At 39.9% G+C, this 23,047-nt stretch overlaps 1 protein-coding gene across 7 annotated transcripts in view; it reads right to left on the reverse strand.

Annotated features, from left to right (window-relative positions):
* Positions 1-23,047, reverse strand: part of SLC22A15 (solute carrier family 22 member 15) — a 110,985-nt gene that overhangs the window by 34,352 nt on the left and 53,586 nt on the right. Inside the window, exons 7-13 of one of the 7 annotated variants that reach the window (XR_011438741.1) lie at positions 21,620-21,760; positions 19,626-19,711; positions 10,090-10,210; positions 8,531-8,607; positions 6,246-6,434; positions 5,790-5,935; positions 3,560-4,547 (exon numbers count right to left, since the gene is read on the reverse strand). Coding sequence is in view for 1 of the 7 variants with exons in the window: in XM_023641352.2 (XP_023497120.1) it covers positions 5,846-5,935; positions 6,246-6,434; positions 8,535-8,607; positions 10,090-10,210; positions 19,626-19,711; positions 21,620-21,760 (700 nt within the window). In the remaining 6 variants the exon portion in view is untranslated. Of the gene's footprint in view, positions 1-3,559; positions 5,936-6,245; positions 6,435-8,530; positions 8,608-10,089; positions 10,211-19,625; positions 19,712-21,619; positions 21,761-23,047 lie in introns of those variants that run through there. The other 6 variants (XR_002808125.2, XR_011438740.1, XR_002808124.2 and 3 more) reach the window with 6 other exon arrangements.

The raw sequence follows: 23,047 nt of genomic DNA on the forward strand, positions 1-23,047 counted from the left end.
GTGAAACTTTATTTTGCAACAGAATATCAATATTCTTGACTGTAAAGCACAGCAGAAAAAGCACGAATCACTTGAATTAGCAAATGCTCCAGTCACTCACTAAAGGATTTAACCATGAAATGACTTTGATCTAGCAAAAATTTGCCAACACTTTGTTTAACATTGTTGAGATCTGTCCACCTCAATACATAGAACACTTGTTCCATTCCAATTCTATGAATATAAAATTGTCTCTATACATTTCCCTACTGAAGGCATTTAATTTCACTGTTTTACTACAACTAAAATGGACATTTTTGCACACATCTCCTTGCACGCACGTGCACTAGGCAAGTACTAAGGCAAATGTTAAAGGTATTAGGTTTCACTTTTTCCAACCGGATGTTTTGATTGGCTTATGAATTGTGAAATCACTTTCAGGTGTCTTCACGAGCATTCTTTTCATTTTAAAGCAAAATGGAACAGAAAACACAACGCAATGTATATAGTAAGGGTAAGTATTATTTCACAAAACTTTGCTTTGGTTATATATATGGATACGTATGTAGGTGTGTATGCTGTGTGTGTCACAGTGTAAAACATTTTTTGTTATAATGGGTTATAGTCAAAATATCTGAAAACTGTCCCATGATGTATACAAAGAAGCAGAATTCTGAATCATAAAATATGCACATGTTAACCTGACTTGCTATTGACAATCTAGTTGATGAATAAATTTATAATTCTATCAGATGTAAGTAAATTCCTTTTCCTTTACATCTTCAAAATTTGATTTTATGATTCTTTTTTCCCCAATCTAATGGATTTTAAATGATATATATATATATTTTTTAAGATTTTATTTTTCCCTTTTCTTCCGAAAACCCCCTGGTACATAGTTGTGTATTTTTAGTTGTGGGTCCTTCTGGTTGTGGCATGTGGGACGCCGCCTCAGCATGGCTTGATGAGCAGTGCTATGTCCGTGCCCAGGATCCGAACCGGCAAAACCCGAGGCTGCCGCAGCAGAGCAAGAGAACTTAACCACTCGGCCATGGACTGGCCCCTAAATGATACCTTAATGTTGTTTCATTTTGCATTTCTCTGATCCCCTAGTGAGGCTGAACATCTTTTCATCTGTAAGTTGCCTAATATTTTTTGTTAGCTTTCCTATTTTTTGGTAAACTTTCCTATTACTTTTCTTTCTGATTTGTACTAATTCTTGATATATTCTTGATATTAATCCCTGTCTCTTAGAGAAATTGCAAGTATTTTTTCCTAATCTATTGCTTTTAACTTTGTGGTGTGTTTAGTCCTCTAGAAGGAAATTCTAAGTTTAGATGTAGGCAAACACATCAATCTTTTTTAAAAAAATCGTGTGATTTTCACTTCTTGTCTAAGAAATCTATCTATGCCCCAAGGTCATAAGAATATTCTCCTATATCATTTTATAATAGTTTTAAAGTTTTGCTTTTTTTCATTTAGGTCTTCAATTAATTAGGAATCTATTTTTGTTATGGTGAGAAGAAAGGAGGTAAATTTATTTTCTTTGATATGAAAACCCAATAGTTCCCACATCAATAATTGAATATCTCTCTCTTTTCCCACTGATTTGTCAAGCCATCCTTAAAAAATGCCAAATTGTGTTATATGTTTGGTCTTGTTCTGGGATCTCTATCATGTTCTATTGATCTACTTGTCTATCGCTGCACCAATACTATAGCTTCGTAAGTTTCGATATCTGGGAAGTCAAGTCCCTTTTGCTTGCTCTTATTTTTCAAGATTGTCTTGAATATTTTTGGATGTTTACTTTTCCATATGAGTACTAGAATTATTTTGCAAGGTTCTATGTTAAAATCTTGTTCTATCTATGTTCAATCTATATTGTCTCTACAATCTTCAGATTTTAATCAATATTGCCCCTGACTATCAACATCTCTGCTGAAACTACCTCAGCAAAACCAAATGCCTCCACCAGTGTGGACCCAGCAGAAGAAAACTGACGCATCACAAGCAGGGCCTACACCTTCCAAATTCCATCTGTATCTGGCGGAAATTAAATTGCACCTAGAAAGCTAGCTGCAAGGGACTTTGGGAAATGTACATTTTAGCTTCAAAGCCTCTGTAGCACAGAGGTGAATGGTGGATTTCAAACTAGGGCTTGCAACCTATTGGTGGGTCATGAAATCCATTTAGTGGGTCACAAACAGCATTTAAAAAAATGAAATAGAACAGATCATAAGTTATCAGTGTGCCTAGCAAGAATAAGCATTGTTCCATGAAAATTTTATATTTATGTACATATATATTTTTTAAACATATACACACACACACACACATACACATATTTGTCAGGTGGGAGAGGAGAAAGAAAAAGACAGAGAGAGGGATATAGAGAGAAAATACATGAAAAAACGTTTCCTATTGTGGGTCAAGATCAAGAAAGTTTGAAGCCCAAGGTACCAGGAAGGTGAAGAGACACTGTGTACCGATTCGCTGTATGGACTACAATATCCCTTATTTTGCTAAGGAAGTTTCCTTTCATTCCTTGACTGCTAATAGCTTTTATTTTAAGTAGGTGTTGAATTTTGCCAAATACTCTTTATGTATCTACTGAGGTAATCATAAGATCTTATTCTTCTTTATGTACTGCATAGATGAATTTTTCAACAATGCATTATCTTTGCATTTTTCTCTCTCTAAAAATATTTTTATAGTTATCTATTGTGCCTATGACTTCCAAACTTCACTACAGCCACTGTCCCACACACCACCCATAAGTTCTAGCAGATTCTATACATGCCCAATTTGTCAAGGATGCTACTATATATCCTGACACATTCTGTAAGAACAAAAGAAAAGGCTTATGTTTTGTGACTCTTTATTAAATTCATAAGAGGCCAAAATACCTGCATTTTATTTAGTTAAAAAATCTTTTATAGATATCTTTCCAATTTAAGAACCAATGATCTAATAAGAACTTGTAATGGAGGAGTAAGTCCTATTGGAAAGCTGTATTTTAATTCTGATGTAATAGTGACAATTCTCAATGTTGTTGTGAAGAACTTACATCTACTAAAACTATCTTCATCAATTTGACCTCCACAAAAATGCCTGTCCAGATTACATTCACTTAAGCATTGCCCCGGGAACTTTCATTTGCTTCTTGTGTATTTCTTGTATTTTATTTGCTCATTTTTAAATACTAAAGAAGTTCATATTGCTTGAAAGCAGCCAAATGACAAATATTGCCTTTTCAATGGGCAGTGGTTTTAACTCAACAAATCAGGAAACCAGAACACAGTTTCTTTCAACAAATCCATGTGGTGCCAAGGTTCTGAACAAACTGTTAGCAGACCTTTGACCCTGGAAATCCTGCGGTTTCTTACATGTCTTACATTTTTCTTGCTGCTTTTTAGGAAAAAAGAAATTTAATTTTGAATACAATAAAAAAATAAAAAAGGATATTTTTTACAAATCGTCTGCACAATCAAAATGTTACCTATAAATTAAGTTTTCCAATAATTTAATCCACACAAATATACAAATGTGTATATTCTCTACAATCACTATTCTTCAACAGTTAATATCAAAGGGAAAAAACTTTATTTTTATAAAAGGCAGTGGAATGATAAAAGAGTAATTATTAAACTTTGCCAACAGACCATCTAGAAAGAAACAAAATTTAGTGACACATCCAATATGAGCAGCTGATAGCACGCCCAGCCCTATTAAGCAACATGTATTCAAACTGTGTATCCCTTCCTCCCTTCTTCCACCCCAGAGCTGGGAGAAGAGGATACACAGGGATAGAATTAACGGAATCCTCATTTATGTAGCCAGAGGCAGAGGGAACCCCAGTGCTAATAGAGAGATGGATTCCTGGTCTTCAAATAGAACAAAGCCATATACTGGCTATCTCTGTGTGTTGGCCCTATGGGTGATAAATTTTTTAACTTCTAGTTTCTAAATTTCCTATAATGGGATGTATTACTCTTATAATGCAGAGAGCTCCAACCAGGCAAAAATCACATATATGTTAGTTTATTGTTTTATCTTTAACATTCGACCAATAAAGAAGACCTTCTAAGTGTCCTTGTAAGTTCTTCCTCTGTTCTTCTCCTGGTGTTGGGCAGGGTCTCCATTTTCCAGAAAGACAAGCAGGATTCCACAATTTGGGGGTTTGGGTCAAATTTTCCTGGGATTTATAAAAATGATACTGGGAGGAGTTTCACAATTTCCCTGATGGCTGGAAACAATAATACTTATTAGGGTCCTCCTGTGTCTAGGCCCATGTCTGGGCACAGCAGAGAGAAATAAACAGTGGTAGAGATGGCCCTATTTGTGAAGAGCTCAATACATAATCAAGGGCATAAAGGAGATAAAAATATTTTAACAAATACAAAGACTGATAGAGTGCAAGAAAAGAAGTCAATGTAGAAGAGGACAGAAGAGTGTTGGAGCCAACTGTGGGTGATCCCTCCAAGATTTCCAGAAGCAGTCACAGTGACATCTTCTCTCTACCTCTAATGCAATTTCTTTTCTCCAAGAGATTAGTAGAAATGGAAATTCTGAAAACACAAAGACATTTTCCTAGTGACCTACAGCAATGCTGCCCAAGCTTGCTGACTCCAGGTTAATACTCTTATTTGGGATAACACTCAAGTTTCACAGGGAAACATATTTTTAGCAAACTAAGTATGATTTTGACTTATTTGAAAGTTTGTAGTACTTAATGAAAAGTCAACATTTTCTATGAAGTTACTGAGCCTTCCATTCTACTAAACAGGCAGGGGCTGATCTAGGATTAAAAGAGTTCAAGATCTTGAATCTTGCCCAAGTCCCTCATTCATTGCACAAGACTGAAAACAAACAAACAAAAAACTGTGAAAGATAATTTTCTTTTCTTCCTTATTAAAAAATGATACCTTTTATTTTCATTTTAATATCCAAGTGCTCAACAGGTCACTTTTTAACTGCCTTCCAGCTTTATGAAACTTCATCATTTACTGTGCATGATTCTGAAGTTATTGCTGGTACTAGAATCTGAGATGGAAATTTTTCTGGAGTGTGCATAAGTGGGAACTGAAGAAATTACACAATTTGAGTCTCAAGGGGAGCTCACAGGAAGCTGCAGCCACATCTCTGACTCTGAGAAGATCACTTTGGTACAGCTGGTATCTCCTAGTAGATGATCTGTGGGACTATAGGCACAGGGAACTCAAGCCAACTGCCAGGCTGGGAACCAAGCTGAGGACCCAAAGTTCATCTGATAGGGCAAAGCTGGAGGGCCCCAGGCCACACAAATCACCTCAGTGCTTTTCCCCTGGCACAAAATTGAAATGCTAATACCAACTTGCCTCAAAAGATCCCTGGTGAGGAGCACCTGATAAGGGTAGATGTCAAATATGGCATAAAGATGAAATTTTAAGAACCTAAAAAACCTAATTTTAAAAACCCAAACCTTAAATCTTACGAGTGGTTTATCTTATCTAAAATAGTGAGAAGAAATTTTACATATCTGCCTTTAGATCATGATGAAGAAAAAGCAACTTGATCAAACTTCTAGGAATAAATCAGCTTGCCACTCTGGTATGTGGATTTGAGCTATCCGGCCAGAGGTCATGGTTCTGAGCTAAACCCAAATTTTGGACAAATTAACAACCATTCCCTCAATGCAGTGATGGTCTCTCTCACGAAATCTCTTCTCCAACTTCCTTTCTGTCTGAACAAATCAGTCCACGCGGAGGCCCTTCCACATATGTTCAAGCCTATCTTTCTACAACCCTCCTAAGTTTCCTGGGAGAACCTGCCTTAGCCAGAGGCACAAACGATGATCCTCTGCTGCTCAGGAGGAGTCTGGGGCCCTTCACTTGATCATCTGAGTCTCTTCATCCGCGTCGTAAAACTCTTCCTCTTCCTCACTCTCACTCCCTAAAGCGCTCTCCTTGCCTGCAGACTGAAACAGGAGAGGAGAAATGGACGGTGAAATGATGTCATGACATCGCTAAAATGAAAATTACTGTCTAGCATTCAACTGACAAACGTAGTTTTACAGCATCCATTTTCCTAAGAATTAGCCCCAAAAGTGTTCTGAGAAAGCTAATGAATCATCGATTATCTTTATTTCTCTGAAAATCAGCTGCTTTGTTTTTCAGCAGTTTCGCTTAGATCTATTTAATCTATTTAACCAGATATTCTTTTTTTTCCCAAAAAACTATCATCATCCAAGTGGTAGATCTGAATGATTAAGAAAGATACCGCCATACCTGTGGGGGATCCAAAGTCTGTAAAGATAACGCTTCCTCCCCCAGCCTCCGATATGAATACACCTGAAGGTCGGAAAACGTCTCTAGCAATGGACTGTTAAGGGTTTCTGGCAATAATAAACTCAGGAGGCCCGAGGTCAGGCCCGTGGCTCCAAAGACAATGAAGGGTAAAGACCACTGCACGTATTTCTGTAAGGGCAGGGAGGGGAATGCAAGCAAACAAAGACTCAGTATTAGTTTCCTAGCAGCTGATGTCACGATGTCACGATGACTGAAGACCTGCCATGTTTACTGGCCAGTTTACACCTTCCCACTAGAATACACTAGAAACCTCTTCCCTCCCCACAGAGAATTCCTCTGGGAGATCATGGGGTGATTCCTCAAGCACACAGAGATGGGAGTGAGTAAACACAGCAGCTCTGGCGTGTGGACCAGAAGCAGCAGACTGCTTTATGCGTGGGGTGGGTATCGTGCAAGAAGAGGCGGTGGCTGCCTCTGCAGAGGCCAGGCCTCCAAGGCCAGAGTTCACAGGGAAGAGGGGCTCAGCTTCCATTCCAGGCGAGTCACTTATAACACAGCGATCTCCACATACTCTTCACATAGGAGACAGCCCAAAATACTTGCTGACGACAAACTTTAAAGTTCTCAATCCTGGGATCAGCTGAACAATCCCATGTATGCTCACTGATTCACTTAGCACCATAACTGAGAGGCACAGAAGTTAAAGGTATAAACACCCGAAAAAAGAAAAGTCTGGAGAATGCTAGCGTGTATACATTATTTGGAAACTACCTGAATTGAACAGGGTAGAGGGCCAGGGACACCATCACTTTCTTCATAGATCCAAAAGATAATCTCAGGAAAATTTTTTAAATAGTTTCTTTAAATATAAACAGATGCAAAGATAACACAGAAAATGTTCCTTGCAGGATGTTGCTTTGGGGCCTTTCTGAGCTGATTAACATTCTTGAATTCTTGCACAGGAGTTGCTCAGCTTTATCATCTTTTTGGCTTGGGCTTCCAAATTCCACGCATAGGACCACTATTAGTTAGGATGTCCCCTTAGAAAATATTTTCCTGATTTTTCAAAAGTGAAGAGATGATGGAGGAGGAGGAAGAGGGGATTGAGAGGTGGAGAGGGAGGAGGCGGACGGAGAGGAGGGGAGGAGGAGGGGGAAGAGCAGGGAGGAGAATCTCTGACCTCTGGCCACATACCCGCAAATTCACGTCCAGCACTGTGGGTGTCTTACCGAATTGAGGGGAACACAACGCTCTCACCTCTTTTCAACTTAGCAAGAATCAATAGAGACACAGTGCTGTGTACTACAATATTCTGGGATAGCCACCCCAAGTCAGATATCTCTAAATACCTAATGTTGGACCCATTTTGCAGAATGGAACTAATATGACTTCTTCCTAAGAAGGGTCTTATGATCTAAGATTAAGCATGAAACATGAAAGAGAGATTCAGAAAAGGAAGTGTATGGCAACTCAAAGAAAGAAAAGGCTACAATGGCATTTCAGAGACACCCCATACTAGGAATTGGTGAGTAAACTTGCCTGAGGAACGTGCAGTTGTCTACAAACAGGCTCACAGCCTCCCACCAAACCCAGTCACCCATTGACGAGGCCTTGCTGGAAAAGCCATTGACCAGACCAAGCAGAGTTACGTGTAGGGCTCCACGGTTCTTTCGCAGAACCTGAACATTTCAAGGCTAGACGGGTTTTAGGACTGTCATTTAGTCTACCCTCCTTTCTTTTGACTATGAAATTTAGAAAATGGCAAAAACTATTAGTAGACACACTACTAGGCATATTTCTCTTCTAATTTTCTTTTCCAAATGGTATGCCTTTGGGGAAGGTATTTAACCTCTTTCTGCTGTATTCTTATCTTTAATACAGGGGTAATAATAATGCCTACCTCAAATGGTTATTGTGAAGATTACATGAGATGATACATGTGAAGTGCTTAGCTCAGAGCCCAGCACGCAGCAGAAACTTAGTGACTATTCACCAAGTGGCTAACTTATGCATGGGGACAGGAAGGGGCAAGCTGGCACTAGCTAACTCTCCAGTGAACACAGACGAGCTAAAAATCAGAGCTATCAGTGGTAAAAGCATCCTTGGTGAGAATCCATCCACCCTGATGGGTCCTTAATCTAAAAAGCACAAGGTTCACACTTGTATCAGGCATCAAGTGGCACCTGTTCATTATCTCTTTCTACTCAAAAGCACAAGCATTTACAAAGCAGAGATCAAGAAAAACAAAACCAGAAGGTACAAACCAACCAGTGAGGGGATGAAAGGAGCAATAATCCCACCAACTCGGGAGAACATGGAACAAGCGCCAAGCCCGACATTCCTAAAAACATAAGAAAAAGTGAAAAAGAAATCAGTCAGTTCTAGAGGGACAATTTAAAGACCCCGGGGGAGAGTGGGTCCAGAATAATCTATCCCAAAGCAGAAGCGCAGGAGCCTACAGAGCAGTGCTGCCTACTAGAACTTTCTATGATGCTGGAAACGTTCTATAATTGCAGTGTCCAACATGGAAGCCACTAGACACATGCAGCTACTGAGCGCTTGACATGTGACTAGTAAGAATGAGGAACTAAAATTTTAATTTATTTCATTTAATTAATTTAAATTTAAATTGCCACATGAAGTTATTGGACAGTACAGTTAGAGAGGATGGCCTAGAAATGAGCATGCGAATATTTCTTGTCAAATGTTCTAATGGGTTTTGGTGTCTTAGGTCTCCTGTCAGTTAATATAGCCATTGAGAGGCAGGGCTTTACAATCTGAAAAGTCTGCCCACTTATTTAAACTCAACTAATTAACCATTAAAGGGTCAGGCATATAAATAGGAATTGACTGAGCATATATTCTCAGAAACCAAGAACCTTCTTGGGGAGTGTGGGTATGAAAGAGGTGGAAGTGAGAATGACAATGTTGATAGGTAGGGGGACCATAATCATCCTGTTATGCCAGGCTCATCATTCCAAATGCCACCTTTGCTCTCCAAAATGTCCCAGTGTGGGTCATTCCAGCTTTATAGTCAATAGCCAGAGAAAGTAGGTTTTAGGAACAGTCAGAAGACGACTAGCCAAGTGCAGACAATCTGATCTCTTACTGGGGAAGGCAGAAAGAACCATTAGGCTTCTCGCATGGATAAGGGAAACAGAAGGATCTGTAGGGAAAAGATGGGGAAAGTGCCGGCTGAGGGATCCGGCCGGCCCTCAAGAGGCAGTCCATCCAGCACAGACTAAGCTGCAACCCCTGCCCTTCGAATCTGAGTTTGTTTTTCTGCTTTCAGACTTATTTTATGAGGGGAAACTTGGGATGGAATACGTTCTTTTTGACATAAGTGTGTCCTACTTATTAAAAACCACCATTAACAACTAATAGGTAAATCTAGTATTCACTTATTACTATATGGAATTACCTTTTTAGAAATGTGTATATTTTGTGCCAAAATGTAGGCTCTGTGATAACAGGGACCCTGTCCCCTGGTCTGTCATGTGCCTGACACAGAACAGGTGACCGAATAAACGAAGCCCACTGGAGTAAAAACGACATCCAAGCACTATTTGGGGGATGGGATATGTTTAGTGTAGACTTCGTCTCTCACGATTTACATGAGGGAATTCAGCCCAAGGAAAAGCTCCATCTTCCTCAGCCAAGCAGGCAGAGAGCAGCTTCACAGTTTCTGAACTTGCTTGCTGAGTTGCTGCTGGCCCACCCCAACTATGCTCCAGGTTCAGCAAGAACCATCCCTCGGCTGATGCAAACATCTAGAACAGAATGCAGCTGGACGAAGCAGAAGGCAGCCGTGGCAGCGGCGTACCTGATGACTGTCGGGTACAGCTCAGAGGTGTAGATATAGGCGACGTTAAAGGCAGCACTGATCGTCAGCTTCCCCAGCAGAGACAAGGAACGGCTGTTCACCACTGCAAACACACCTGTGTCTGAGGACAAGCGCAGCACCTGTGAGCACCTTCGCGGAGAAACATTCCTTCAAATGACACATTCATTCTGAGGGAGCAAGAGGCATTAACGCTGATCGCAAACAGCAAAGATGTAGTACATCCAAATTCAAAAGGGTTAGCAATCACGCAAATATTTCTCAATGTTTTGGCTATCCCCATGAAATCCCTGAGAGCTCCCTGCAAACTTGTGTACAGCAGTACAGTGAGTTTCATGAAAATCCCACGTTTCATGCACCAACCTTGCCTCTCCTCTTCCCTCCCTTGTTCAATAGTCAGTGATGTAAAACGTGGTGGGCATGAGAAGCCCTGGCACGTGAGAGGAGGAAGTCATGGATACAAGAGGCAGAGGCGAAATCCGGAGCAACTCTTTTCTTCAGTTTGCATTCCTCGGTGTTCCATTGCGAAGATAAGGAATAAGCCCGTTACATTACCACCAGAGGATATAACGCATTAACGTTCTCTAAAGAACAAGACTCTAAATATGGAACTACTTTTAATGCTTCCACCTCCCCAACTTCTTACTTGAATTACTAATCAAAATGATATTTGAGTTTCTTAATGTAATATTTTAACATAAAATGCAAAAATATATTTTATGCCAGTTCACTTGCCTATCAAAAATACTATCAATTATCCCGTGGTTCTTTTCTTTGTTAACATTATCCTCTCTGGGATCTTACAATTTAATTATTTCCTTTCAAACACATTTAACTTCTCCCCTTCAAAAACCCACTAGCCTCTACCTTCAAAATGACAATTTTCCCCTTCTGAGGAAAAAAAAAAAATCTCATTGACTGTTGTACTTTCTCCCCTCACTATCAAACATCTCCAGTGAGTGACCAACCCTCCATGTGTGCCCTGTAACTCATACAAGCTGGCTTCCAATACCATCCTCCCCTGAAATCCTGCTCTTGAAAGTCAACAGCAATGTCCTAATCACCAAAGTAATTGCCTCTCATCCTCCTTGACATTTCTGCCAAAGAGAACACGCTTGTCCTCTTCCTTGGGGCTGTAGGCATGACTCATATAAACTACTCTTCCATTAAATAACTCAGATGCAATATCCTCTCCTTCCTTTGACCTCCACCGCCCCTATTTCCTGACCCATTCAATGGGCATGCTTCAGACATTCTCCTGTAAATGCTTCCTTTTCCATCTTGTCTGCCCAAAATATATTTTGTGTTGCCTCCAGCGAAGGCTGGTATCTTGTTTGTATCTGTGTCCCTCCCAGCACCTGTCAGCACGATGCACATTGGTGCTCACTAAACATTTGTTGAACGAGTAAGTGGAAAGGCTACAAGAGAGATATTTAAGCGAAAAGAATCTGTGCTCATGCTCTCTCAGTTTCTGAGAGGGAGGCATACAATACACTCCATTCCAAAATATAAGTTTCACCTTCCTGGCGTGACTATGAAATAAACCTTTGCCTACTTTAAAGATGGCATCCCGAACCGAGTGGCTCAGGCACTGCCAAACTCGACCATCTGGGCTTTCTCTTCTTTTGCCAGGCTATTTGGAAGAAGATGTTAGCAATTTTAAGTACTGAATATTTTATTTTAAGGCATGAGGCGCTTCGGAAAAAGAATTCTGCCTTTCAGCATTTACCCCAAGATATGTGTCTGGACTTTTGATATCTATCATCTTCAATTAAACCCATAATGAGAGCAAATTAAATTCATCAATTATTTTCCAGAAAACTGAATCAGTCAGGAGAAGGCAGTGGGTGGCACTGAAGCAAACAGAAATGTGCACATTTGCTTGACTGCAAATGATCTTTGGGACTGTTTTCAACCTGTACAGAATGGCATCTTTCAGAACTGTATGGAGACACTCAACTACACCTTTAACAACAGGTTAGGGGACTGCCATCCTGAAAATTGAATTCAAATGGCACCTCACAGAAGGCTTATCATCTCAACACCCACAAGTTCCAAGGCTGGAGAAGTCTCTCACATGGGACTCAGGACACTTCCAGCCATGGCCGATCTGGGGACCGTGGCTCCAGCTGCACGCCCAGAGAGCATTCCCATCAGCCTAACACCTCATCTGATGCTTGAAACTTCTCTCCCATCTTCCTGCCAGTGGAGTCTGAAGTCGCCACTTGAACCCGGGGGAATTCACTTTTTCTGAAGGTAGCCCACATCAATTTCAGACAGCTCTGTTTATTACAAAATTATTTCTTATCCTTTTTGAGACTCCTGCCGGTAGAGCTGCTGGGCTGTTTGTCAACTGGAATTAATGTCAGAAAAGCTTTGCAGCCAGTAGGATGGTTCCCTGGAATCATGACCTTGGTTTTTTATCTGAAAATGAAATCAGATATTATTGGCCATTACCAACGAATGTTCGAAGCGACTGTTTAGAAAAAAAAGTGACTTAAAAGGGAAAATTAGAGTGAATTATCTTTGGGGAAAAAAAGGGAATTCTCAAAACACTTGTATCCTTCAAGGTACTGAACTCAAGAGGTTATAAGTTAATTCCAATGATGCAGCTACTAAGGACATCGTTTTTGGAACTAGTTATCTGGAAGTTTTCTCAAAGCCCAATTGGGGTCACCAGAACAAAATGTCTCAATGTGTTATAGTCTCATTTCACTGACCGAAAATAGTAACATTTCAACTTAATCATTCACTTCATTCACTAGATTGTTTTATAGCAAATTTTCGATTATTCACGTATATGTTAAAAATCCTTAAGACAGCCATAGGCCCTCTACTATGATACACAGGCTGGGCAAAGAACCACAATTCATTTTGCTTCCCTTTGGTTTTTTTTTCCTTCAAAGAAAAATACCATATATGCACAAAGTTACATCACTATAGTTTGACCATTTCTAGAATTTCTCATGCATGAAATAATTTGGTTTGTAGACTTTTGTGTCTGGCTTCTTTTAGTTAGCATAATGCTTTTGAAAATTGCTTTTTACAACATTAAATTACACATGTTGTGTGTATCAGTAATATTTTTTTGAGTAATAGTTCATGGTATGGATATACCACAATTTGTTTATCCATTCCTCTGCTGATGGGCATTTGGGTTCCTTCCAGTTGGGGGCTATTAATAAAGCTACTATGAACATTTGCATCAAAGTCTTTGTGTGCATCTGTTTCTGCTTCTTTCAGGTAAAGCTGAGTCATCTAGTAAGTGAAGTATGCTTCACTTTAAAATAAGCTGCTAACATTTTCCAGAGTGTCTGTACCATTTGGCATTTCTATAAGAGGTCCAGTTCTTTCTTATCATTGCCAACACTTGGTATGGTCAGTCTCTTTAATTTTAGCCATTCTAATGGGTATGCAGTGGTATCCCATCATGGTTTTAATTTCCATTCCCTAATGCCTAATGATGTTGAATATTTTTTCCCATGCTTATTTACCATTTTTATATCCTTTTGGAGAAGTGTCTGTTTGACTCTTTTGCCCATTTTCTTCTCATTCCTGAACTGTAGGAGTCCATCTATATTCTGGGTACAAGTCCTTTATCAGGTATATGTGCTGCAAATATTTTTCCCAGTCTGGGCCTTGCTTTTCATTTCCTTAATAATGTTTTTTGAAAAGCAAAAGTTATTAATTTTGATGCGGTCTAAGTTATGAATATTTTTCTTCTTGTGCTTTTTGTGTCCCATTTAAGAAATCTTTGCCTAACCCAAAGTCACTAGGATTTTTCTCCTATGTTCTCTCTTAAAAGTTGTCTGGTTTTTGCCTTGACATTTAGGTTTACCATCCATTTCAAGTTAATTACCGCAGCTGACGTAATGTACAGGTTGAAGTCAAATTTTCTGCCTATGGTTATCCTATTATTCCAGCACTGTTTGTTGAAAAGACTATCTTTTCCCCACTGAAGTGACTTACTTTGTCAAAAATCAACTGACCATGCGCCTTCTTTCTATGTATGTTATGACTGAAGAAAATATTTTCAAAAGGCGAATAAAATCTCAACCCCCTCAAAAAATGAAAGAAAAATCAATTGACCATGTATGTGGGTCTATTTCATACTCAATTCTGTTTTATTATCTATACATCCATTCCTATGCCAATATCATACTGTCTTAGTTAACGTAACTTTGTAATAAGTTTTAAAATCAGATAGGGTAAGTCCTCCAACTTTGTTTGTCTTGACAAAAATTACTTTGAATATTCTAGATCATTTGCATTTCCATTAAAATTTTAGTATTAACTTGTCAGTATCTATCAACAAAAGAAGCCGGCTGGAAATTTTATTGAGACTGTGCTGAAAACAGATCGATTTGGGGAGAAGTGACATTTTAAACTATTTTCTGATCCTTGAGCATGGTAATCTTTTCATTTATTTTATTATTATTATTACCACCAATTCACTTATTCATTCTTCTTTAATTTCTCTCATCAATTTTTTATTTTATAGTTTTCTATAGGTCTTATAGATATTTTATAAAATCTCTCTCTATTGCATATTTTTATTAGAAATGGTATTGTTTTATTTCAATTATAAAATGTTTGTTGCTCATATAGAGAAATAAAATTGTGTGTCATGTGACTCTGCTAAACTCATTTATTAAATCTAGTAGGTTTTTTGTATATTCCTTAGGGTTTCCTATGGAGACAATTAGGTAGTCTTATGAATAAAGACATTTTACTTGTGCCTTTACAATTTGGATCCCTTTAATTTCTTTTTATTGCGTTAATGTATTCACTAGTAATTTCAGTACAATGCTCCATAGAATTGGAATGCTCCATAAGAGTGGATATCTGCGCCTTTTCCCTGATCTTAGCGAGTAAGTATTTAGTTTTTCACCATTAAATGTGATGTTAGCTGTAGGTTTTCCCTTGATGCCTTTTCTCAAGTTAAGGAAACTCCTACTTCTAGTTGCTGATAGTTTTTGTAATGAACGGGTGTGGAATTCTGACAAGTGCTTTTTCTACTGGCATTGAAATAATCATATGCTTTTTCTTCTTTTTTGATCTTTTAGTATGGTGAGCAAGACTGATTAGGTTTGAATATTAAACGAACCGTACATTCGTGGGAAAAACCCTGCTTGGTCATGAAGTAGTACCCTTTTTATACATTGCTGGGTTCAATTTGCTAATATTTGGTTAAGGATTTTTGCATCTATATTAATGAGGGATATTGGTCTACAGTTTTCTTGTTATGTCTTTGTTTGATTTTAGTATCAGGGTAATTGCTGGCCTCACAGACTATGTTAGGAGAGTATTCCTTCCTTTTTATGTTCTGGAAGAAAGTGTAGAATTGGCATTATTTATTCCTTATGTGTTTTATAAAATTTATTTCTACTGATATTTCTCCTGGTTGTGGGAGGAATTTTCCTGCTTATTTGCACTCCTGGTAATACTGACTGGACGTCATACATTGTGCATGTTACATTGTTAGGTGCTGGATTTTATTGTATTCCTTTAAATATAGTTGCTCTTTGTTCTGGGATGCAGTTAAGTTACTTGGAAGCACTTGATCCTTTGAGTTTTTTTAAGCCCTTTCAGGGCAAGCAGAGAGCAGCCTTTAGAGTCGGGCTCCTCTGACCCAGGTCTCTACCCAACGCTCCATGTCTGGCTGAAGGGAACACAGACGAGGCATGGCCCTAGGTTCTAAGAATTGTTCTGCCTGCTCTTTGCGGGTGGTCCTCTCCTGCACGAGGCGGTTTCCTCAGCTGCGTGCGTAGCTCAGTAAGCAGCCACAGCCTCAGAGCCCTTCTGCAGATCTCTGGAGTTCCTCTCTGTGCATCTTACTCCTCTCCAGTATTTTGACCAGTAAATTGCAGCCATCTTGGCCTTCCCAGACTTCAATATCTGTCTCCACAATTCAGTAAGAGCACCAGGATTGGCTGGGCTCCTCTCCCTGCACTGTGGCTTGGACACCCTGAGCTCAGGCACTCCTGGGGGCATACTTTGCTCTTTTCCCTTCTCTCAAGAAGCACTGCCTGTCCTGTGCAGCCCATTGTCCAATGTCTGAAAATCAACATTTCTTACATTTTTGTCTGGTTTTACAGTTGTGTAAAGCAGGAGGAGAGCTGGTTGCAATTACCACCATGGCCTGAAGTTAAAGTTCCCATAGCATTTTGTTGTCAGTTCTCATATGGTACCATCTGTCGTTTTTGGGTTTTTTTTTTTTTTTTTGAATCACTCATTTCCCTCACCAGATTGTAAGCTTTCGAAGACCAAGAACTAGGTCTTGTTTATGAATAGTAGCCCGTATATAGTCGGCCCTAGAGAAGGCAAATGAATAAAGAATGGGCACACTGAGGTTGAGAAAAGAAACGAGATATAAAGCTTCTACTGTAGCTAAGTCTGAGGACGTTCCCCTCAACTGCAAAACTTGTTTACTGGGCCGTGTGCTGGGACTTCCCAGTATTCACATTCTCTGGCAGGGCCACAACTGCCAGAAACCTCCTTGCCCAGTGTCACCCTGACAACCCAGGTTCTTGAATCCTGGCCAATTTCCAAAGGCCCGCCCACCGCAGAGTTCAGAGCCAGCCCCGATCGGGCAGCGTGGGTCCTCCAAGGCTACAGCTTCACCATTTGCTATGAATACTTTGGTCCTAAAACCCTAACAGGGCAAAAAAGTATTTCTAAGAGAGCACTGACTTTAGAGTCAGAAAGACCTGAAATCTGAATCCCAGGTGTGCTTCTTACTCGCTGTGGAACCTTGGACAAGTTGTTCAACCTATCTGAGCTTTAGTTTCCCAAGGAGGATAATATGTAATACCATCTGCATATGAAGAGAACTCAGCACATAATCAACACTTAATAAATGGTAGTCAGTATTTTGGCTTAACTGGGATCCTTCAAGCAAGGAGAGAGATCAGGCAAAATGTATGTTGACCAATCTGTGGAAAAAGTTAGTGGCCACCTGGTAACATTACCCGCAGGGGAGAATATTAACTTGGAGGCCAACCAGTGTGCAAATATGTACTGGACAGGACACTTTTGTCTAATAATTATAAACCACAGGCTGAGGAATGACAAACAATTTATTTTCCAGCTTACTGGCTGACTCCTCTAGAGGTATGTACCTTTATGTCTGTGTCTCAGACACAGGGAACCACATCATAAATAGATGCTAAAAAAAGTTGGTGGGTAGAGGGGCACCTAAATTGGCAGAAAGGAGAGAATGAATGCATATTTGGTGGAAAAGTGAGGGCAAATGAGCCTAAAAAGCAATGAGAAAATGAGTGGACTCCAAGCTCACACAAGATGTTAATATAATTTTTCAAACTACTAGGTCTCTTAATATGTATTTATCAGAACTTTCGTAACATGTAGCTTAAAGCTCAGAACTTTCAAAAAATTGAGATTTAAAAGACAGCCATCAAAATATTTTTAAAAGTAAATATGAAAGGTTCAAAGAAAGCTTCAGGAACAAATTTTTTTAGCTCAAAGAAGAGAAGATTCAGGAATAGCTAGATGACTCTCTGACAGTAGAGAAAGGATTATGCAAAAAAAAAAGTGACCATCTGTTCTCTATCTCTAGTGATGAATAAAATGAAAGGAAATGGGCTCAGCTGTAGTGGAAGAGGATCATTCTAACATTCTAATAGTTATTAAAAATAGAAACAATTTGCTAAGGGACATTATGGAATTTCTTTCCCTGGAAATCTTCAAAAATAGACTAGACGTGCACTTTTCTAAGTATAATAGAGGTATCAAGTTCCTGAGGCTCATTTGTCAAGTGTGTAAGATATTCTGCTACACTATGTTCTTACTCAGTGTCCACCAAGGACACACTCGACAAGGGGTTCAAGCTGCTCTCTTAAAGCAGACTGGAAGTGAGCAGAGAGTGATGACTAGTCTGGATGGGAGACCACAAATCTGTTTTCGGTTTGGTTATTTGTAGAAAGGGCCATGTGCAGAGTCCTAGGGCGCTGGTTACCTGGAGTGTACAGATATGTGGGGGGGGAAGACATTAATTGGCCTGGCTTGCAGAGGTGTGATAGGTTACAGATGTGCTTACAGTGATAATGAAAAGTTTTTCTCTATGTGGTGACAAATAGAACACTGGACTATTACAGGTAGAAAACAAATGAATTTCCCAGTTGTCTATGAAAAACAAAATTGCTGAACCTAAAGCCCCACTGATTTGAAGCCCATTACTGTCTTGTCCAGAAAAACAGAACTGGGCACTGCGTTCTGCAAGCCCATGGCCGGGCAACGGCTGAGGAGGTTCTCCTTCTCCCAGCACTAGCAGAGGCAACTATTTGCTTAGAGAATAAGAGAGAGGCAAACGTGCTGAATTCTCTAGTTTCCATGATTCCATGAAAATCACTCCAAGGCTGTTCTAAATATTGGATAAAATTCAAACTAGTGAACAATCCGCACTCCGGATTCAAGGCACAGAACTTCAGGTGGCAACCAACAGCACAGCAGGGGTGGTGGAGGGTTCCAGAACTAGGACACGTGGCCTTGGAGTCTTCAGTGAGACACTGGTACAATTGAACATCCAGGAGAAGCTGTTACCAAGGGAGCATTTAATACAAGATGTGCGTTGATGGGAAAATGAATTCTTTAGCTGCATTTTTAGTAGTTATCAAAACTCTATGGTAAACCATCTCACAATGATACCCCTGGAGTACAAGCTCCATTATGGAGCCCTGGCAAAATCCAAAAGCCCCCAAAACTGGGCTTTCGTTGTACCATATAGCCCAGTAGCAGACAGTCAGTGATGATCCCCTTCTCATTGTCAAAAATCACTGCCAAAACCAGTTCTGAATGTGATCGATAGCTGGCTTGCCTCAAGTGTGCTAGTCCAAAAAAAACGGTTGAAAATCAGCACTGTCCACAGAATTTCTATAGGGGGTAGAAATGAGGTTAGATAAGGATGCCTTTTTTGAAGTTGTTTGTAGACCAAAGCTACAAATATACAAAAGTACCAAAGTTTCCTAAAGATGTTTTATTCACACATTATATAAGACTGAGAAAATGTCAACTGTCACCAACAGTAAAGATTATTCTTACTGTTGCTGCTGTTATTGTTACAGGGCCTTGGGAGTACTGATGGAGACGTGGGGGTGCCAAAGCCGCCTTTGAGAACCAGCGGCTCTGACCTCCAGCCCTGCGATTGGCTGGAACGAGGAGCGCAATCTGCAGCCGTGGATGGAGCTTCTTTTGGGGCAGAACTAAACAGTCCTCATCACCAAATAAACAACTCTAACATCACCAGTGCTGCAGCCCAGACACCCCAGATGGTAGCTTAATCGCCTGAAAGAATTAATAGTGCACCTCTAAGCACATTATTCACCCAGAGAATAGTTTAGGCAATGGAAAGAATCTGGCCCATTATACCCCACACAATTGCTAAATAATATGCAATCACAGAAATGAAGCATGGCATATGGTAATCTCTCTACGAAACTGAGATTCATTGTAATAAAAGTGCTGTTCAAAACCCTCGTGTAGAAATTTGAAAAGCATACCTTTCTTTTCTGGAAGGAACATTACAATAAGACAAGCCAGTCCTCCCAGGCATAGAAATGCTGCTAATGTCCGCTTCCGACCAAACCTAAATAATAAGAAAGCAGACATTTCTCTTGAGAATCTTATAAATCCATCTGCTTCTTCCCTCTAACCTTCCTTTTTAAATGCCCCCAGTTTCATTATATATGCTCATCTTTTCTTAAGGAGTGAGTGGCAAATGTGACTTACCAGGACATAAAATAAATAACCATCATAAAACAAAGGAAAACTTGCTGGATGGCAGGATTAAATGATGTGTGCAAGAAAAGAACATAGCATCATTCTATCTATTTCTATGAGTATTTACTATGTCCCAGCACTGTTTTAAACGCTTTCTGTCTATTACCTTAATCCTAATAATAAGCCATAAGGCAGGTACTGTTATAGTCTCCATCATCTAGAGAATGAATCTAGCTCATTTCACTTTCTGGTTACTTGTCTCTTAAGCAGTTAAAATTTTAAAAACTGTCCAACAAGCTTCTCTCTCTTAAAACTACAAACAGAAAAAAATTTCTTGTTAGTATGGCAGAATTAAGTGAAACATATTGCATACTTTATTGGGACAAATAATTTTTAAATAAGAGCTCTAGACTTGGAAGAATGATATTAACATTCATAAGCCTCCCTTTCCTAGGGGCCTACAACTTGCAGGTCCTGTATTAGGAAGTTCAATATTACTTGTAATTTTTATAACAGTTTTGCCAGCGGAATTTTATAAGCCCTAGTTTAAGGATAAGCACCTGGAGGCCTAGTGAGGGAACTTGTCCAAGTCATAAAACTAACATGCGGCTGAGCCTAGATTTGAATTCAGGTCTGCCTGACCCCAAAGGTGGCACTCTTTGCCTCTGCTTCAGATTTTAATCCTGACTCTAGTGGTGGTAGCTGAGGGACAGGAAAGGATGTGAGTCTCCAGGTCATTGTGCTTAATTTAAGTCACTATCAAATGGCTTTCAAGTGACAGGAACCATGCTAGGCAGGCACCAGGGATGGAAAGACACACAGCACATTCCCTGGATAGCATCCTTCTAACGCTTTAACGGATCATCAGAAGTGTGCACAGGAAGCTGTAACAGCACAAATGAGGGGTGTGCAGCACATTGGGGATGCTGGGGACAGAGTTCTGAATATGCTGCCTAACTCAGCTCTTGGACCATGAAGAGCATAAGCTCAAGTCACTAACAGAGGCGTCAGCAGAGGCAAGTGGGACTACCCCCAGAAAAAAGCCTTCAATTAAACAGAAGCCAAATCTGCCCTTCAAAATGCACTAAGCTCAATACCCATGACCACAGCCACCAAGTGCACTGTTAAAGGGATGCGCTGTTACTAAAATGATGATTGCTGGAGAATGAGAAATGGCACAATCCAACTGACTTCTAGCTCACACAGAATGGGATTTTGAGTTGTGTTGGTCAAGGGCTTAATTACAGAAGTAATCTGAGAAAATTGAGGAAAGGGGGATCTATAAAAGAACTTTTACAAACTATTTCAAAACAGTGCTCATTGACGAAGAGTAGCAAAAGCAGGATATATTCTCAACAAAGTCAAGTGGGTCTTCAGAGGCAGGAAGAGGCTTCCCAGTTCCTTCAGTTCTCTGTGCTGTGTAAGAACTTCTAAATGACAGTGATCGGGGGGATGGAGTTCCATCTACACAGAGCCAATAATCCTATCTGTTGGGATGAACGATTACAGAGACTCCTCAAAGACCTTCAGGTGGTAATTAATGCCTTTGAATACCAGACTCAAAATCTATACAAAAATTTGTAAATATGAAACCCAAGAAATACTGTATTAAAAAATGAATTCTAACTGTGTTTGGTCTGAAAAGAATTCTAATCACTGTGGAGTAATTAGCAGATACTGCATACGGACAGAGACAATAATATTTAGGTATTTATGTATATAAGAGAGTGTGTGTGCATTCTATATGGTGCACTTCATATTCATCTATACTCACCATTTTTGGTTAATCAAGTAGATGCAGAGAGGATAGGATGGGATCTCTATGAGGCCAGACAGGGCCAGGTTGGCATAAATATTTCCACCTAGATCCCCTGCACTTAGAGTCAGGCCATAATAGACCAAGCTGCACACAAACCTACAATTGGGGGTAAAAGACAAGAAGGACAATAGAAAAAGCACATAAGAATTTGCCATAGAAGATTCAAATACTGGTTCAATATAATGCGATCTGTCTTAACCAATAAGCTTGGCTCTCTCACTAACATTTCTATTCTAATCTAAATTTCTATACTAGGAAAAAACAAAGGGGCCTTGGAAATGATTCATCTAGATGCTATATAAAGCAAATGAGTGGCTAGCCACTGGAAGAGGAAAGACATTGTGCTTTCATCAAGCATTTCTGTGTTTAATAGAAGACAATGACTCTATTCTTACTTAATTCCACAATTTATAGAAGACTTGCCTTAGGTAACTGTTGTGATATTATCAAAATGACTCTAGAAAAGAACTCCCCTGGAGAAAGCCAACAGAGGATGGTGTTGAGAACATGGGCTGAGAAGTGACTGGATCGTCAGTGGGTCACCTGCAGGCCAGAAATGACTGACACTTCAACCCCCGACCAGGTTCTCAACCCCATCTGGCATTCAGAAGGTGCATAGGCTGCAGACACCTAGAACAGGAAAGAGAAGACCAGAGTCATGGCAGAGGCAGGATCCTCTAGGGGGGTCAACTGGGGAAGGGCTCTTTGAAAAGCCATTCACTGATTTATGCCTACTGTTGCTGAAACATTGAGGGAGCGCCTCCTGGGTGGCAGGCACTATGCTGGGCACTGAGCCTACCTCCCACAGTCTGAGAACTAAGGAGCCCAGGAACTGAGCCAAATGAAGTGCCTCCTGAAGCTCCCAGTTAGGGCTTCCTCAAGCAGAGTGAAGGGAGTAACGGGAACTTCTGTGCCTAGGAAACTGCATTATAAAAACAAAACGGAACAGAACCAAAAAATAAAGCCCTGAAACTAAGCTTTACTAATATATGGATACATTTTGTAAACCTCTATAAATTTGTAAATTTCTATAGAAACACTTGGGCTTTGGAAGTTCACCAGTTTTTCTGTTTTTCCAATTCACTCTGACAAGTGTTTATCAAGGGGAAGTTTCCATTTGCTTCCCTTAGAAAAAGTCCAATAAGAGGTGGCTATGACGAGATCAAACAGGAAAGGAAAAGCTATACTTCTATCTCTGCCAAAACGGTGAATTGGGCCAAGTGCCCTGGGCTATTAAGAATGGGCTACAGTAACCAAGGAGAGGGATGGGGAGGAGGGCAAGAGGGAGCCACGGAGCTGGACTGCTTCATGTTCATCCCTCTCTGGCAAATGAGCCAGGGGCAGTAGCTACTTCCCATTACTCCTTATTGGGTGGAGCTGTCA

This window comes from Equus caballus, chromosome 5 (genome assembly GCF_041296265.1).
Source record: "Equus caballus isolate H_3958 breed thoroughbred chromosome 5, TB-T2T, whole genome shotgun sequence".
Classification (NCBI taxonomy): Eukaryota; Metazoa; Chordata; class Mammalia; order Perissodactyla; family Equidae; genus Equus; species Equus caballus.